The sequence below is a fragment of the Lynx canadensis genome, chromosome D2 (genome assembly GCF_007474595.2).
Source record: "Lynx canadensis isolate LIC74 chromosome D2, mLynCan4.pri.v2, whole genome shotgun sequence".
NCBI classification, from domain to species: domain Eukaryota; kingdom Metazoa; phylum Chordata; class Mammalia; order Carnivora; family Felidae; genus Lynx; species Lynx canadensis.
The window spans coordinates 697,260-713,457 of NC_044313.2; the positions used below are offsets into that span (position 1 = coordinate 697,260).

The 16,198-nt window shown below is 54.1% G+C and overlaps 1 protein-coding gene across 1 annotated transcript in view; it reads left to right on the forward strand.

The window, feature by feature from the left end:
• The window catches only part of CFAP46 (cilia and flagella associated protein 46), a 95,759-nt gene that overhangs the window by 26,997 nt on the left and 52,564 nt on the right, over positions 1 to 16,198 (forward strand). The window contains exons 19-24 of the mRNA XM_030334764.1: positions 688 to 853; positions 1,252 to 1,401; positions 1,772 to 1,879; positions 2,163 to 2,329; positions 12,613 to 12,744; positions 13,137 to 13,299. Of these exons, the coding sequence (XP_030190624.1) occupies positions 688 to 853; positions 1,252 to 1,401; positions 1,772 to 1,879; positions 2,163 to 2,329; positions 12,613 to 12,744; positions 13,137 to 13,299 (886 nt within the window). The remainder of the gene's footprint in view (positions 1 to 687; positions 854 to 1,251; positions 1,402 to 1,771; positions 1,880 to 2,162; positions 2,330 to 12,612; positions 12,745 to 13,136; positions 13,300 to 16,198) is intronic.

A 16,198-nucleotide genomic window follows, 5' to 3' on the forward strand; every position in this document is an offset into this window, starting at 1 on the left:
GAACCAGCAGGCCGCGTGCCGGTTTTCATCAGGGACGATTAATAACGAACACGGAGCCCGAGCTAGAGAGCCCCTCGCTGGGCAGTGAGCAGGCCCTGTGGATGCCCCTCTGATGCGAGCGCCCCAGCGGGGCTCCGCAGACGCCAGCCTCTCCCCTCCCAGCACTGCCGTGAGTTTCCATCGCAGATGGAGCTCAGACTTTGAGTCCCCGGTTCTGGATGTGCGGAGACCGTTTGCAGCAGTTTTCGACGTTTTGGTGCCATAACGTTGCCAGTGAGAAACGTGGGCGTTCTGGCCGAGGCCCATTTGATCTGTTAACCAACCGGTAGAAGTGCCCGGGCCGCGACTGAGGCCTGACGGACGCCCGGCAGCGGGCACGGAGGCCAGATGGGCCTCTCTGTCCCGCCCCGACGATGCCCCGAGGAGCCCGCCTGCCTGGCACGGCGGCGCCCTCTCGCCAGGAAGGCCACCTGTGGCGGGGGAGCCAGGCGTCACCGGAGCGGCCCTCGTCACAGCCAGCTTCCCCTAGGAGGCCTTGGAACAGCTCGGCAAACTGGCGCCGGGACCACCGGCGCCTGTCGTTGGTCCCGGCAAGATGGGAGCCCGGCAAACGCACTTTGTCACGGACTCGTCTGCTTGAGTCTGTGCGTGCGACTGTGTTCTCACCTGCCGGCACGCTCTTTCCAGAGACTTCACTCTGCTGGGGATGCTCTGCAACACTTTGGCTCGAGGCTTGATTATCAACTGGATTCCGACCCAAGTGCCGGAAAAATCTAGAAGACCCATGCGCCCGAACCTGTTTCACGCACCACTGGACTCAGGAGCCAGCGCTGAAGTCAGGACCGCGGTGGAGGTAGAGCCCTCGCTGCGCGAGGCTGGAGGGGAGGGACCCTCACTCCACTAGCGCAGGTGACGGGTGGCCATTAGGAGGTGAAACTGGCTAGGGTTTTCTACTGCCAGGAAATAGGGAGCAGGGCAAGGAGGGGCAGAGAACATGCATTTCTGTAAGAGGAAGACAGAGAGCCGGGTGTTGTCAGGGAGGGGAGGCGGCGGAGCCGGGCAGGTGGCAGGGCCAGCCGGGGGCCCCCCAGGGGCGCGTGGGGGCCAGGCCGCCCAGCTGCAGGCCTGGTGCCTGTTTAAACCCCCGCCGGTCTGACCACGAGCCAGGTCCACTTACTTTTACTAGTTTGGGTCTTGGCTCGGGCTCCTGTTCAGAGTTCAGGCTCTAGAACAAGGCCCCATCTGTGTTAGGTTTGCGAGTTCGCCCTGAACCTGAGCACCGGGACGGAGCCCGAAGAGGAGGTGCCCTTGAGCACCCAGCAGCAGCTCCTTGCCACCTGGGTGAAGGCCCGGCAGCTGCTACAGCAGCAGATCGGGCCACGGCTGGGTGCGGACGAGCAGGTGCCAGGGGTCTGGGGCGCGGGCAGCGTCTGGGAGCTCCCGGGGGCTCGGAGGGCTCGGCGGGCCGGGGCCTGCAGGGCGGACGCCTCCTGCTGAGGTCTTCCCTGGTCTCCCGCCTGAAGGGGGACAAGCAGGGACCCAGAGAGGAGAGCTCCCACAGACGTGGGCTCTGAGGTCATGGGCGGGCCCTGCCCCACCCCCCGGCCAGCCCAGCCACCAGACCTGCTGCCTCGTCACTGCCTGGAAAGGGACCTTGGAGAGAAACCGACACACCAATGGCTCTGGCTGTCGCCGCGATGCCCGCGTGTCCCAGGGCTCCGGGCCCCAGCGTCCCGGTACCCCCGGGCTGACGGGCGCTTCCTTCCCCCAGAGTCCCAACGAGGACGTCAACTCGGTGACCAGAGTTCTCGTTGCTCTGGAGATGTACTCCTGCAACGGGCTGGGCCTCATGGACTTCTCCGTGCCCCCCTTGGCCCAGGTAGGCGCCACCGGTGCCCAGAGCCCCCAGCCTGAGGCCACTCGTTCGGGTCAGCTGCTCAGACTCAGAGCCGGGGTCAGAGGGCCTTGCCTGAGGCGGCAGACTGGGTGCCCTGTCGCGGGACCCCGTCCTCACCACGGCGCTCACCTGCCCCTCGCAGGGTGCCCGAGCCATTCCACGTGGGAGCCACCCGTGCGCTTCCTCTGCAGTCGGCTCGGGGCGGGGACCCCGGGGGTGGCACGTCAGCCGCGCTAACAGACGCCCCTTCTCCCCTGCCCGGAAGGTGGTGGAAATGGCTTCCGAGTGCAACTGGTCGGACCCCCTGGTGGAGCTGCAGACCCTGACACGACTGACCCACTTTGCCCACATGGCCCACGACCACGAGGTCGCCATGGCCTGCTCGCAGAAGGCCATCCAGATGGGCATTAGGCTCCTGAGGATGTTTAGCCGGTAAGTAGCTGTGGACCGATCCCCCTGAGGCCAGGAGGGGTCACCGGGCCCGAGCGCCAGCCCTGGGTCATCCCAGCACGTGTCCCGGCAGCCGTGCCCGTGTGTCCGTGCGCCTCTGCCTGCCAGCTCCTCGTCAGCCAGCACGACGCCGTCAGCCACGGCTCCAGAGGGCCGGGTTCAGAAGGGTTCTGAGGCCACACGAGGCTCACTGGCCGTGAGCGTGACGGTCACGGGCACAGAGGCAGAAAGGGGCTCCCGGGTCACCATCTGCCATCCCCGACAGACAGAGCTTTGATGAACGTAGTTCTGAGTGGGCAACACAGACGTGCCACATAAATTCAGAAGTCACCGAGGAGGTGTCCCAGTGACAAGAAAGCCCTCCGGCCCCTGTCGCCCTGCCCGCTGCGGGCCGCTCGCTCTCCGGGGGCCATGGCTGCCGGATGTCGCGGCACGAGCTCCCGGACCCCTGTCCCCGTGCGGCGCTGGACGCCCGCTTTCCCTCACAGCTTCCGGCGGCTCTCGCGTTCCGACCTCCGATCGGGAATTGTGTTTCTGCGTCTTTCCCCTCGTTGTGAGTGTCAGGCTGTTTTAATTTGTTTCTACTGTGAGTTTTTTCTGTGGTGACGACCGTTTTCCTTGAGGGTCTTGTGGGTTATTTCCTGGAAACCACGAAATCACCGACTCGAGGGTATGAAGAAGACGTTCGTAGTGAGTCCGCAGCCAGGGTGGGCGGGCCGGACCCAGGCGTGCCGAATTGCCACGTGAGGCCGACCTCGGGCCGCGTCCGTGTCTCGGGCTGCCCGCTGTGGCAGCGTGATTGGCAGCGTGGGGGGGGGGGGTCTGTCCCCGACTGAGAACCCCAGGGACACGGATGCGTCCGCCATACCTCAGCGGCAGTTCCGGGGCCTGCGTGGGACACATGCAGCGTGTATTTGGGGGCCGACAAATGAATGCCACCTGAGATGTCTTAACACCGCCGGCCTCCAAGTGGCCAGGGTCTCAGATGCGCGTGGGGTCCCTCCGAGGACCCCGCGGCACCACCTCAACCAGCTCTCTGGTGGGTGCCACCGTCCCCATATTGCAGGTGAGGAAACCGAGGCAGGCGCAGGCCACGTCTGTGGCCGGAGGCCACCTCCCCGGCAGGCGGCAGAGCCGGGACCGGGCCCAGGCGTCCGATTCTACAAGCCCACGCTCCCAGAGACCCCCGGATGCAGCCTCTCGGACGCGGCCACGCGCCCATTCTGTGGGCAGTAGCACGCCAGAAACTGCCGGAGGAGTCAGCCGCGATCCCTGTGGGTTCACGTCCCTGAGACGGGCACAGCACCCGGCGACGGGAGCCCCCAGGACTCAGGGCAGCAGGAGAGGCCCCCTCCCGTGGGTAGGGCTTGGGCCCAAGTAACAAGGTCCATTGCTGAGAGGTAACGGGGAGCCTCGTCTCTGGCTGGTCGCCGTAACTTCCTCAAGAATCGGATGCGGTTGTGGAAGCCTGCGTTCTGAGGGCGTGCGTGGGTCCCAGCTGCCCCACGAACAGAAGACCGCGTCACACACTGCAGCAGCCGCCTTTCCACCGCACCCCTTCTCTCCAGGTGGGGTGGTGCGTGCCCGCCAGGACTTGCCCTCCTCAGACGGGACGCTCAGGCACAGAGGCCTGGTGTGGGGCAGTGGCGGGTCGAGGGGAGACCCGGTGGCTCTCGTGCCAGCCGGGGGGCTCCAGCCACACGGGGGCACAGGAAGCTCCCTCCGAGGGCTGCAGGGCAGGGAGGGGATGGACGCGTGACTGAAGAGTCCGGCTGAGGACCCCGGTCACCGGCCCGAAGTAGCAGGTGGGGTGAGACGGTGGCCCTGCGAGGAAGGTTGGGGTGGGTTCCCAGGACCGTGGGCCACACGGCCCGTCGAGACAGGGCTGCCCTCGAGCGACCCCGGAGCTCAGGGCAGCGCCTCCGAGGCCCAGGGGTCCGTAGACGCAGAGGCAGAGATTTCTGGAAGAACACCAGAGCCGTGGATGTCTGTCGGGATGAGGTGGGGCGGGACGAGGCTTCCCCACAGGAGGGGAGGAGAGGCGGCCGGCGGAGGGTGAGGGGAGGGCCGTCGGAAGCTCGTGGAGCCGGCAAGTCGAGGATCGGGCAGTTGACTAAACCCTCTGAGGAGCCGGACGTTTGGGGCAGGTGTCCGTCAGCCTTGCCCGAGGTACCCGTGCCCACCGACCTGAGGCGGTAGCCGTGGGGGCGTCAGAAGGGCTCCGTCTGAAAACAGAGTAGCTGAAGCACAGCCGTGACGGAGCCTGTCCGTTCTCACCGCCAGCGCTGAGGGTCATCACGAGGGGCCCTTCCTCCGGCACAGTGTGGACTGACCTCTCTCAGAGGCTACGGGTTATTTTCTCTCAACAGTCTGTCCTGAGAGGTACTTGGCTTCCACAAGGGAAGCCTCCCACGCTCTCTGACTTCCCACCCCAGCTGGGGGAGACCGAGGGGTGGTCCCTGGTCATGCAGCTCGGTGGCTACCGGGCGCCCACCCGCTGTTGGCCTCCACCCACGAAGGAGCCCAGCGCACTGAGGCGGGACGTGCGGCCGCCGTGCACAGAGCACCTGGCCGCCTGCCGGGACGCCTGACCCCGGGCAGGGCACCAGGGCTCCCCTGCTTGCTACCGGCTCCCCACCAGCATCTCAGCCACACTCTCAAATAGGGAGAATTCCTCGGGATACGCAGATTATGCGACAACCAGAGGAGAACGTTAAGAAAAACCCCTCAAACTTACTTGAGAAGTTGCGGCATTTAAAAAGTGTGTAGTGTTGTGGAAGAAGGAATAATCAAGGACTGGAGATCCCTTGAGAAGAAATTGAGTGAAGATTGCAGCGTGAGGAGGGGCTCCTGGGCGGCTCAGTGGGTTGAGCGTCCGACTTCAGCTCAGGTAACGATCTCACAGTTCACAAGTTCGAGCCCCGCGTCGGGCTCTGTGCTGACAGCTCGGAGCCTGGAGCCTGCTTCAGATTCTGTGTGTGTCTCTCTCTCTCTTTGCGCCTCCCCTCTTGTGCTCTGTCTCTCTCTGTCTCTCAGAAATAAAACATTAAAAAAAAAAAAGGTATCAGTGTGAGGCAATCTCTCAGGAAGTAGATGAGAAAGGACGCACACAGAAAATGTGACGGAAAAGCCAGGAGCCACACCGGAGCCACACAGGAGGTCCAACGACTAACCTTCAGAACCCCGGGAAAGAACAGAGAGTGTGCTTCAGAAAGAAGTTTGAATGCGGATTGTGATGCAGGACAGCCTCCAGGGCAGACAACGCCGCCGCCTGATGGACGCTCTCACCAGCAGCGGGCAGCAGGGGAACGGAGTCACCCTCACGTGCAGACGCACCACAGGGACACGTCTGGTCATCACAGATGAAGAGAGTGTCCGAACCGCCTTTAAAAGAAATCCACCTGCACCTCAGCAACTTCTTACGAGACACGTCTCCAGAAGCGAGGGAAACAAAAGGAAAAACGAACTACTGGGACCTCGTCAAAATAAAAAGCTTCCGCAGAGCGAAGGAAACAAGCAGCAAAAGTAAAAGGCAACCTACGGAATGGGAGAAGATATGTGCAAACGACATATCAGATAAAGGGTTAGTATCCAAAATCTATAAAAAACTTACCAAACTTAACACCCAAAAAACAAGTAATCCAGTGAAGAAATGGGCAAAAGGCATGAACAGACACTTCTCCAAACAAGACATCCCGATGGCCAACCGACACATGAAAACACGCTCCACATCACTCCTCCTCAGGGAAATGCAAATCAAAACCACAATGAGATACCACCTCACACCTGTCGGAATGGCTAAAATGAACAAGTCAGGAGACTCTGGATGCTGGCGAGGATGTGGAGAAACGGGAACCCTCCTGCACTGCTGGTGGGAATGCAAACTGGTGAGGCCGCTCTGGAGAACAGTGTGGAGGTTCCTCAAGAAACTAAAAACGGAACCATCCTACGACCCAGAAACTGCACTACTAGGTATTTATCCAAAGGGTGCAAACATGCGGATTCAAAGGGGCACACGTTTATAGCAGCGCCATCGACAACAGTCAAATTATGGAAGAGCCCAGATGTCCATCGACTGATGAGTGGATAAAGAAGATGTGGTATATATATATACACACACTATGGAATATTAATTACTTGGCGATCAAAAAGAATGAAATCTTGCCATTTGCAATAATGTGGATGGAACCAGAGTGTATTATGCTAAGCAAGATAAGTCAATCAGAGAAAGGCAAATATCACATGATTTCACTCATATGTGCAATTTGAGAAACACAGCAGATGAACATAGGAGAAGGGAAGGAAAAATAAAATAAAAACCAGAGAGGGAGGCAAACCGTAAGAGACTCTGGAATATGGAGAACAAACTGGGGTTGCTGGGGGGAGGTGGGTGGGGGGTGGGCTAAATGGTGATGGGCCTCAAGGAGGGCACTTGTTGGGACTAGCACTGGGTGGCGTATGGAAGTGATGAACCACTAAATTCTACTCCTGAAATCATTATTACACTCTATGTTCACCCACTTGGATTGAAATAAAATTAAAAGTTAAAAAAAAAGAAAGAAATCCATCTGCAGAGTCACAGGAAACATCAACGCAACAGCCTTTTCCAAACACTGGGAGGCAGAAGAAAAATGGCGCTCTCTAGGTGGAAATAATTCGCAGCCTAGATTTTAACCCACTCAGACTTTGAGTCAAGTACGTGGGGAAGGAAAGCCATTTGTAGGCAGACAGGGACCCGGAATGTATGTTTCCCACACGCCTGTTTGTGGGAAAGTCACTTGAAGGATATGCTCCAGAAAAACAAAGGAATAAACCAAACGAGAGAGAGAGATGTGGGATGCTTGGAATAATAAATACATTCCAGAAAAGTTGTCACACTGTGCTGCTTGCTGGGAGGGCTCCCTGTCTGAACTGGAGCAGGACGGAGGGGGCTCTGGAGCGAGGGCAGGGAAGACAGAGGACCCGGGGTTAGGTTCGGAAGAGTAGAAAAGGCACGGAGCTAACTGAAAATCGTACAGTGGAGAAAAAGCCAGTGGGAAGCTCTAGGAGACACAAAACATTTGCGTTATCGTGGTGTTCACTGATCCTTTAGTTTTGGGCTTAACAATTGTGGCTACTTCACAAACGTGGTACCAGTTTGGGCAACTCAAAAGCCAAACGCTTTTGCAGGGGAGGGGAGAGTCCAGAAGAGAGGAGAACGGCTGTGACAGCAGCCTCGCCTGAGAAGGTGAGCGGTCAGGTGTCACTTGCTGAGGGCCCACGAGATCTGAGCTGGTATAATGTTTTAAAGAATAAAGATAATAAATAGGGGGATTAAATTAATCCTGTAATCATCTATATTAATAAGTTGAGAAGAGGGCAAAAGGAGGGTCTGAGTAGTTTAAATTTTTAATTTAAAATTTTTTTTTTCAACGTTTTTTATTTATTTTTGGGACAGAGAGAGACAGAGCATGAACGGGGGAGGGGCAGAGAGAGAGGGAGACACAGGATCGGAAACAGGCTCCAGGCTCTGAGCCCTCAGCCCAGAGCCCGACGCGGGGCTCGAACTCACGGACCGCGAGATCGTGACCTGGCTGAAGTCGGACGCTTAACCGACTGCGCCATCCAGGCGCCCCAAAATTTTTAATTTTAAAGAGAGAGCATGTGCAGGAGGGAGAGGGGCAGAGGGAGAGAGAATCTGAAATCTTGTTTTAAAATATCTATTTATTTATTTTGAGAGAGAGAGAGAGAGACCGCGCGAGTGGCAGAGAGAGAGGGAGAGAGAGAATCCCAAGCAGGCTCTGTGCTGTCAGGGCAGAACCTGACAAAGGGCTCGATCTCACGACCGAGAGATCACAGCCTGAGCTGAAATCAGGAGTGACGCTCAACCGACTGAGCCACCCAGCAGCCCCAGGTCTGAGTAATTTAAACTTCATCTATCGTCGTAAGAATTCCACAGGTGATGTGTGCAGCTGATAACGTTGGGAAGTCAAGTTAGATGCCAAGTTTTAGAGGCAAGCATATGCCTACTAGAGGAGAGGACTAAGCGTTTAGAAGTCATTCCCTGCAGGGAACAGCGCTGCGAGCTGAGTAGAAGTAGCGATGCCTCCCCGTGTGCAGGTACCGTTTTGATAAAAATTGACAAGATATTTTGAAAAGAGAAACTGCAAAGATATTCTTCTAGAAAGAGTCAGCGCCTGAACGCTGCTGCATAGTCGTTCCGTTGTTGGGTTAAAAGTCGCTTCGCTGCTGGTGGCGGGCGGGCCAGGAGGACTCGGTCAGGGCGGCAGGGTGTAGGCTGTAGGAAGTGGGGCCTTGCCATTCTTCTCCAGTGATTCTTAAATTGAGTTTCATTTTAGAATGAAAAATCTTATGTAATACAATAAAAGAAGATAAAAATAGAAATTTACGCCAATAGTAATAGGGAAAGTGGAGGTACCATAAAAATGTAATTTCCGCTTCAACTTTTGAAAGCTCATTTATATAGCATCACTGCCCTCTAGCGGCAGCCGGAGTCACTGCACTCAGCGGGATTGCCCCTCGTACCTGGGTCTGACTGTGGTTCTGACCGTTCATCCAGCCTGCTGGCTTGCTAGCTGTGTCCAGACATGCTCCTGGGTGCTTGGCAGCTGGAGAGACACGGCCCCTGGTTCTGGAAGAGATGCCCACTTGATAGTGATCTTGCTGGCCACTCAGAACGTTGGACCTTGTGCCTGGTCAGGCAGGATACGTGGTCACATTCAGCCACGTGGCACTCGCTGCAGATGATTCACTGTTTAAAGAAAATGACACGTATTTCAAACGTTTATGCTAATCTCTCCACTTTGCAATTTATAGGTAGAAACTCTAGTGTGGAATTGGTCACAAAGTAATTTTATAATAGCGATGCACAGTAATAGTAAATTTTTAGCTCTTGCTGAAAAATAGTACAGTTTCTAATCAGTATTTTCATCGCTGAGTGTTTAATTACGAGAATAATTTTCACATTCACACTATCAGTATAAAGGAATGTCCATTAATAAGAAATTTCATGCAGATCGTTAAAACAGACACAAAATAGATTAGATAGTCTAATTCTAGATAGTCTAAGGTTATTTGGGACATCTCTACTTTGTTCAGCATTTTCATTTAACATAATCATCAATGTTGGGTCTTTATAGAAATTTATATAATATATACAATATATTTATGTAATTTATTAGTAATTTATATATGTGTATATAATATTTATATCTTACATATAAATATGTAAGATATTTAATATTATATTTATTGTATATTATATCTATCTATAAACTAAAATAAGTATATACTATATAATAAAATAAGTCATTTACAGAACATGTTTATTTATATGTAAAAGTCCCTTTTCCTACCATTTCTCGCCATTACACAGTAACAGTTACTATACTCTCGTGCTGTGAGAAAAAACGGTAAAGCTTGGCAAAATACATGAACCAATCATTGCCAAGCATTGGACAACAGATGATCCAACGAAGAGATTTCTGTAAAAGGGAACATCAAACGTGGCTGCACGTTCACCCTTGCTTTCTGTGGGGGGGGGGGTTGGAGGGGTGTTCAAACGTCAGCGTTGGGAAGCACAGCCCAGACAGAAGACATACTGGGACGAAACAAGGACCCGTGCCTGGGGCTACTGAGACAGCCGGCATTTGTCAGATATGATGTGAGAAAAGAGATTACTGGACAGAGCTTGTATGTTCCCAGGCACTGAGGTGTGATTTCTAAGCTGCACAGAGATGCTGGAAGCCATCCGTGTTGAGGTGTTTGAACCAGAGTCAACTTGCCAGGCGTTCAGAAAGACCGTATGCCTTAGGAATAGGGCTGTAAGGGCCACTCTAGACTTACCCCACAAAAGCCTTATTCAAATCTTCATAGGATAAACTGAGGCACCAGTAAATTAACTGCCCGTCAGAATGACCCCCAACGTCCCATTAAAGGAAGGCAGCAGCATCCACTCTCGACAATACAGCCCTTGCAGTGTCCAGCATAAAATAAAAAAACTACCAGACGTGTGGAAAAACAAGAAAGTGTTCTCCCATACCAGGAGAAAATACAGTCAATAGGATAGAAACAGTTAACAGACGCAGATATGACACAAAGTTTGAAAATTAGAAGACAACAAATTTAAAACTTAAAACAGCTGTTATAAATACAAGAAAGCATTTTTAGTGGAAAAATTAGTGTACAGGTGGGGAATTTCAACAAAGAAATGGAAACTGTAATAACTAAGTGGAAATTCCAGAACTAAAAAACACAACATCTGGAAATGTTTCACTGGGAGAGCTTAACATCTGAATGCTGAAGAAGTGGTAAGTAACTGTGAATGCAGCTCAACGGAGTATTGAAACCAAAGCACAGGGAGAAAAGACGGAAAAGCGAAATGAACAGAACTTCAACGACACGTGGGGCAGAATCAAGTGGCCTAACCCAAGGGAAACAGGAGTCTCAGGACAGAGGCAAGAGAGGGAGGCAGAGATACGTATATTTGAAGATAGAAGGGTTTAATTTTTTTCCAAATTGAGTTAAAAACATCAAGCCAGAGATCCAAGATTTTCAATGACTCCGAGCGGGATAAACACAGAGAAAACCACAGCTGTTTTCACCGTAGTCCCATTGCTGCCGGCCAAAGGCAAGAAATCATTGGAGAGAAGTCGGAAGGCAAACGGGTGCGTTGTGTGTAGGAAAGCAAGGGTGGGACTGCAGATTTCTCAGCAGAAACAACGTGGACTGCCTACCATTTTAAGGGTTAAAGAAAAGAAACCTGTCAATCTAGGCCTCCTGTGAGAAGAGCCTGCAAAACATGAGGGCAAAATCAGGGCATAAGGTAAAGTACAGGTAAGGTAGGTACTCCATTCCGCGAAGAGATGCCAGAGGAAATTCTTCAGGCTCAAGGAAGATGATAGGCGGAAACGTGGTTGAAGAAGCCGGGAGAACACCGAGGTGGTGAATGCGTGGGGAGCGCAAATGACTCTCCCCCTCGGTTCTTAAATTCTTTAAAAGACATGTGCCTTTTTAAAACGGAAGCGCATCGCGTGGTGGGATTCTTAGTAAATATGCAAGTAAAGTGCGTGACCGTGAGAACACTAGTGACAGGAATGAGGCACGTCACAGAATACTGTTCAGAGGTTTCCCACCGCCTGTGAAATGATACACTAACCCAAGCCACACTGTTAGTTAAGGATGTACGTTGTAATCTCTTGAGCAAGTACTGAAACAAGAGTAAACAAGTATAACTAAAAATCCAACAGGGGACACAAAATGCAATACTGAAAGGTCATTCACTTAGCCCAAATGAGGGGGGAAAGCAACAACACACGGGACAAACGAAAGCAAATGGAAGATTCCGCCCCAACCACACCGTGTATGTACCAAGCGGAAGTGAGCCGTCACTCCAGTTAAAGAGCAGGGTTTGGGGCGCCTGGGTGGCGCAGTCAGTTAAGCGTCCGACTTCAGCCAGGTCACGATCTCGCGGTCCGGGAGTTCGAGCCCCGCGTCAGGCTCTGGGCTGATGGCTCAGAGCCTGGAGCCTGTTTCCGATTCTGTGTCTCCCTCTCTCTCTGCCCCTCCCCCGTTCATGCTCTGTCTCTCTCTGTCCCAAAAATAAATAAACATTGAAAAAAATTAAAAAAAAAAAGAGCAGGGTTTATCCCACGGAATACAGGAAGCGTCTGAGGCCCAGCCAGAGGCCACGCTCTTCAAAAATAAAGACTCAGGTGGCCCGTGGAGGGAGGCTGCCCGGGAACTGTGTGTATTTCTCTGGGAATAAATCCAGGGCCCCCCGAGCTGGGTGTTGGGGATCTGGTCCCCTCCAGCACGGGATCCCCCTCCCGGGGGCGATGTCTCCGTGTGTGTGGTGTTACCTATGCGCAAGCCACGGCGAGGCCGGGGTGGCAAACGTTTCGGGAGAGGGTCTGGCATCCTTGACACAGCTTTGAGTCGAAACCGTACCGGACTGAGCTCCCGGCACGGAGCGGAGGCCTCTGAGACCAGCACACGGGGGCGCAGGGAGCGGAGCCCCGTTGCTCCCGGCGGGGCTCGGCCCTGCTAGGAGGGGCTCGCTGTGCCCACCTTTTGCTGCTCCCTTCGCAGATTCGTCATTCAACACGCCAGTTCGTGGTTCTGTGGGTTGAGTGCGCTCAGCCGGTTAGCTGCGGTTTGGGGGCTCGCACGAGGCTACTCTGGATGCCCCCAGGGCTTGTTCCCCTCTCTGCACGGCACCTGTCTCCCCGAAGAGCCCTCCTGCCCTCGTACTTCTCTGTCCGCAGGGCGGAGACTCAACTGGTGGCCGAGATGCTGAGCACCACAGCCTGCATCCAGGGCAGGAGCACCCTGGAGAACCTGAGGGGCAGAAAGCAGCTGCGCCTGGCGGCCGCGAGGTCCTTCATGGCGAGCGCCAGGTGCGCCATGCCGGGCTAAGCGGCCAGTGTGACCGCGTGGGCTGTGGGCTTGGCGTGCGTGCCGCCCGTGGGAGGTAGACGGACCGCAGTGCCGTGGGGTGAAGGGTACGGGGCTCAGTGGGGACGGCCGCTAGGGCTGGCCCTCCTTTGTGACCCTGTGGCCGGGGCCGTCTCGCCCCTTGCGGTCACATCCGCTCCGCCCCACGTTCGAGAGGCCCTCGGGCACGAGTGGGTCGCCACAGGCCACATGGCCATCGGGGGGAGGGAGCGCCCGCGTCCGGGGTGCTCCGTGGCGCCCAGCCGTGCCGGCTCCCCGGTAAATCGAGAAGCTTCCCATGTCACTCCCGCATCGTTGGTGTCTACGCCGCTCCAGCCCAGGGATTCCCTTTCAGGTTCGGGGGCATTGCGGGGAGCAGCGCCCTGGTGATGCTGGCTGTGAGGCAGTACTGGAACGCCTGGCTCCCGCTCCTGTCCTCCGCGGCCAACAGGAGGAAAGCCAAGACTGTCGTTCAGAGGCTCATCGGCATCATCAATAAGACAGAAGCGAAGAAACAGGTGTGCCATGTGGGGCCACGGCGGGGCAGGCGTCCTCCGGAAAGGGAGGGCGAGATCCCCAGGGAAGACAGACCCCGGGGAGCCGTGGAAACCAGGAACACAAGGGCCAGCAGAGGAGGGGGCCCAGGGGACAATGACGTCCCTGAAGCCCGGCAGGGCAGACACGCAGACCTCTCTTTCCTCCTTCCTCCCCTCCAAGGGGACACTGACCGTTCCCCAGAGAGCCCCAGCAGGGGAGGGGAAAGGACAGAACGCTAGGTTCAGATGGCCGAGGAAAACCACAGAAACCTCTGGGCCAGAGCCAAAGTCTCGGCCTGACCGCACCCCACAGGCGCCCCGTCGCCAGGGCGTGTGTGGTCTTGGTAAGTCACCACCCGCGGCTGGCCCCCTCTGTTCACCTGGGCGCAGACCCAGCTTCAGAGGGCATGCGGCGGTCAGTGAGGGCTGTCCCGCCTGCTGACCACGTGCGTCCTGTGCCCCGGGACTCGGCTTCCCGTGGGGACTCCGGCACCTTTCCCGTCCGCCCAAGAAGGCCAGGCTCAGACCTAAACCTGCGGTTTTCAGCAGGGCCTTTTTCTAAGGGAAGGTCTGCAGGTCAAAGGCTTTGGCAGACAGAGGTCCGTGGTCAGACGGTCTAGGGTAGAGCCCGTGGGCGGAGCTTCGTGGGCCCTCAGTCCGGGCCCCAGCAGAGCCCTCGGAGGCCGGCGGCCAGACGAGCTGGGGGAGGTTTGGGGGGACGGGACGAGCTGGGGGAGGTTTGGGGGGACGGGACGAGCTGGGGGAGGTTTGGGGGGACGGGACGAGCTGGGGGAGGTTTGAGGGGACGGGACGAGCTGGGGGAGCCGCCCTCTGTGCTGATTCAGAGCCAGGCCTGTGGCAGGAGGGCCCACAGCTGTGCGTAAAATCCCCAAGACTGTCTCTGGTCGGGGAGACTGCTGTTCAAGAGACAGCAAGAAGAAAATTGAAAATCAGAGCCTCATAGAAGAAATTGGCTGATGCTTCCTATTTTCTTGCAAAGATACTTATGACCTCTGATGGCCTAAGCCAGGTGTGGGCAACCCCCGCCCAGGGGCCAAATCTAGCCTGTCTCCTATATTTGTAAATAAAGTTTTATTGGGACGCAGCCACGCCTGATCATTTACATATTGTCTGTGGCTTGGCTACAACAGCAGAAGGGAGTAATTGTGACAGAGACCACGTGACCCACAAAGCCAGAAGTGCTTACTCTCTGGCACTTTACAGAAAAAATTTGCCCAGCCCGGGTCTAGACATTTATAAAACTCACCTAAAGTTCAGTTCTTTCCAATGGGCTTTTTAAAAAGTTGTGATCAAATGTACATAATATAATTACCATTTTAACCATCCAGAAGTATATGATTCAGTGACCTTAACTATATTCAGTGTTTTATGGCCATCCCCAGGGTCTGTGCCTGCAACTTTTTCATCATCCCCAACAAGAGCCGTCCCCATGGAACAACAGCCCCACTCTCACCTCTATGAATGGGAAGACCCTAGGTTCCTCACTGAACAGGAATCACACAGCGTTTGTCCTTCTGTGTCCGGTTTATTTCACTCGGCATGGTGTCATCAAGGTTCATGTAGCAGGTGTCAGCATTTCCTTCTTTTTTACGACCGAACGATACTCCGTTGTGTGGATGGACACCATTTTGTTTATCCACTCATCTGTTGCTGAGCATGATGGCTTCATCCCTTCCACTGTTGTGAATAGTGCGGCTACACACGAGTGTGCAAATATATTTATGTCCCTGCTGTCAGTTCTTTCGAGTCTACACCTAGGAGTAGAATTGCTGGGTTATATGGTACTTCCGTGTTTAACCTTTGAAGGAAATGCAAAGCTATTTTCCAAAGCAGCTGCTCCATTATACATACCCACCAGCAGCGTTCCAATTTCTGCACATCCTGTCAACACTCGTTGTTTCCGATTAAAAAAAAAAAAATTATACCCATCCCAGTAGGTGTGAAGAGATACCTCATTGTGATTTTGATTTGTATTTCCCCGATGACAAATGATTTTGAGCATCTTTTCATGTGCTTATTAGTTATCTGCATATTTTCTTTGGAGAAATGTCTGTTCAAGTCCTTTGCCCATTTTTGGATTTTTGTTGTTGTTGTTGAATTGCAAGAGCTCTCTATATATTCTGGATATTAATTCTTTATCAAACATCAGATTTGCAGATTTTTTTCTCCCATTCATTTGGTTGCCTTTTCACTCCCTTGATGGTATCCTTTGACACACAAAAGTTCTTAATCTTGACAAAGTTCAACTATATTTTTCTTTTTGCCTATGTTTTTGGTGTCACATCCATGGAGTCATTGCCAAATCCAATGTCATGAAGAATTTTTCCAGTGTTTTCTTTACGAGTTTTATAGATTTGGCTCCTATGTTTCAGGTTTCCCCCACCCTCACTTTGAGTTAATTTTAGTATGTGGTGTAAGATAGGGGGACAGTTTTATTTCTTTGCCTGTGAAAATCAAGTTTTCCCAGCACCAGTTTTTTTTTTTTTTTTTTTTTTTAATGTTTATTTAGTTTAGAGAGAGACAGAGTATGAGCAGGGGAGGGGCAGAGAGAGAGGAAGACACAGAATCCGAAGCAGGCTCTGGGCTCCGAGCTGTCAGCACAGAGCCCGACACAGGGCTCGAACTCACGAACGGCGAGATCATGACCTGAGTCGAAGTCGGACACTTAACCGATTGAGCCACCCAGGTGCCCCACCCAGCTCCAGTTGCTGAAGAGTGTTCTTTGCCCGTTGTATGATCTTAGTGTCTTTGTCAAAAGTCACTCACCATATATCTGAGAATTTATTTCTGGGCTCTCTGTTTTATTCCATTGGTCTATATGTCTGTCCTCGTGCCAGGATCACACTGATTCGATTCCTGT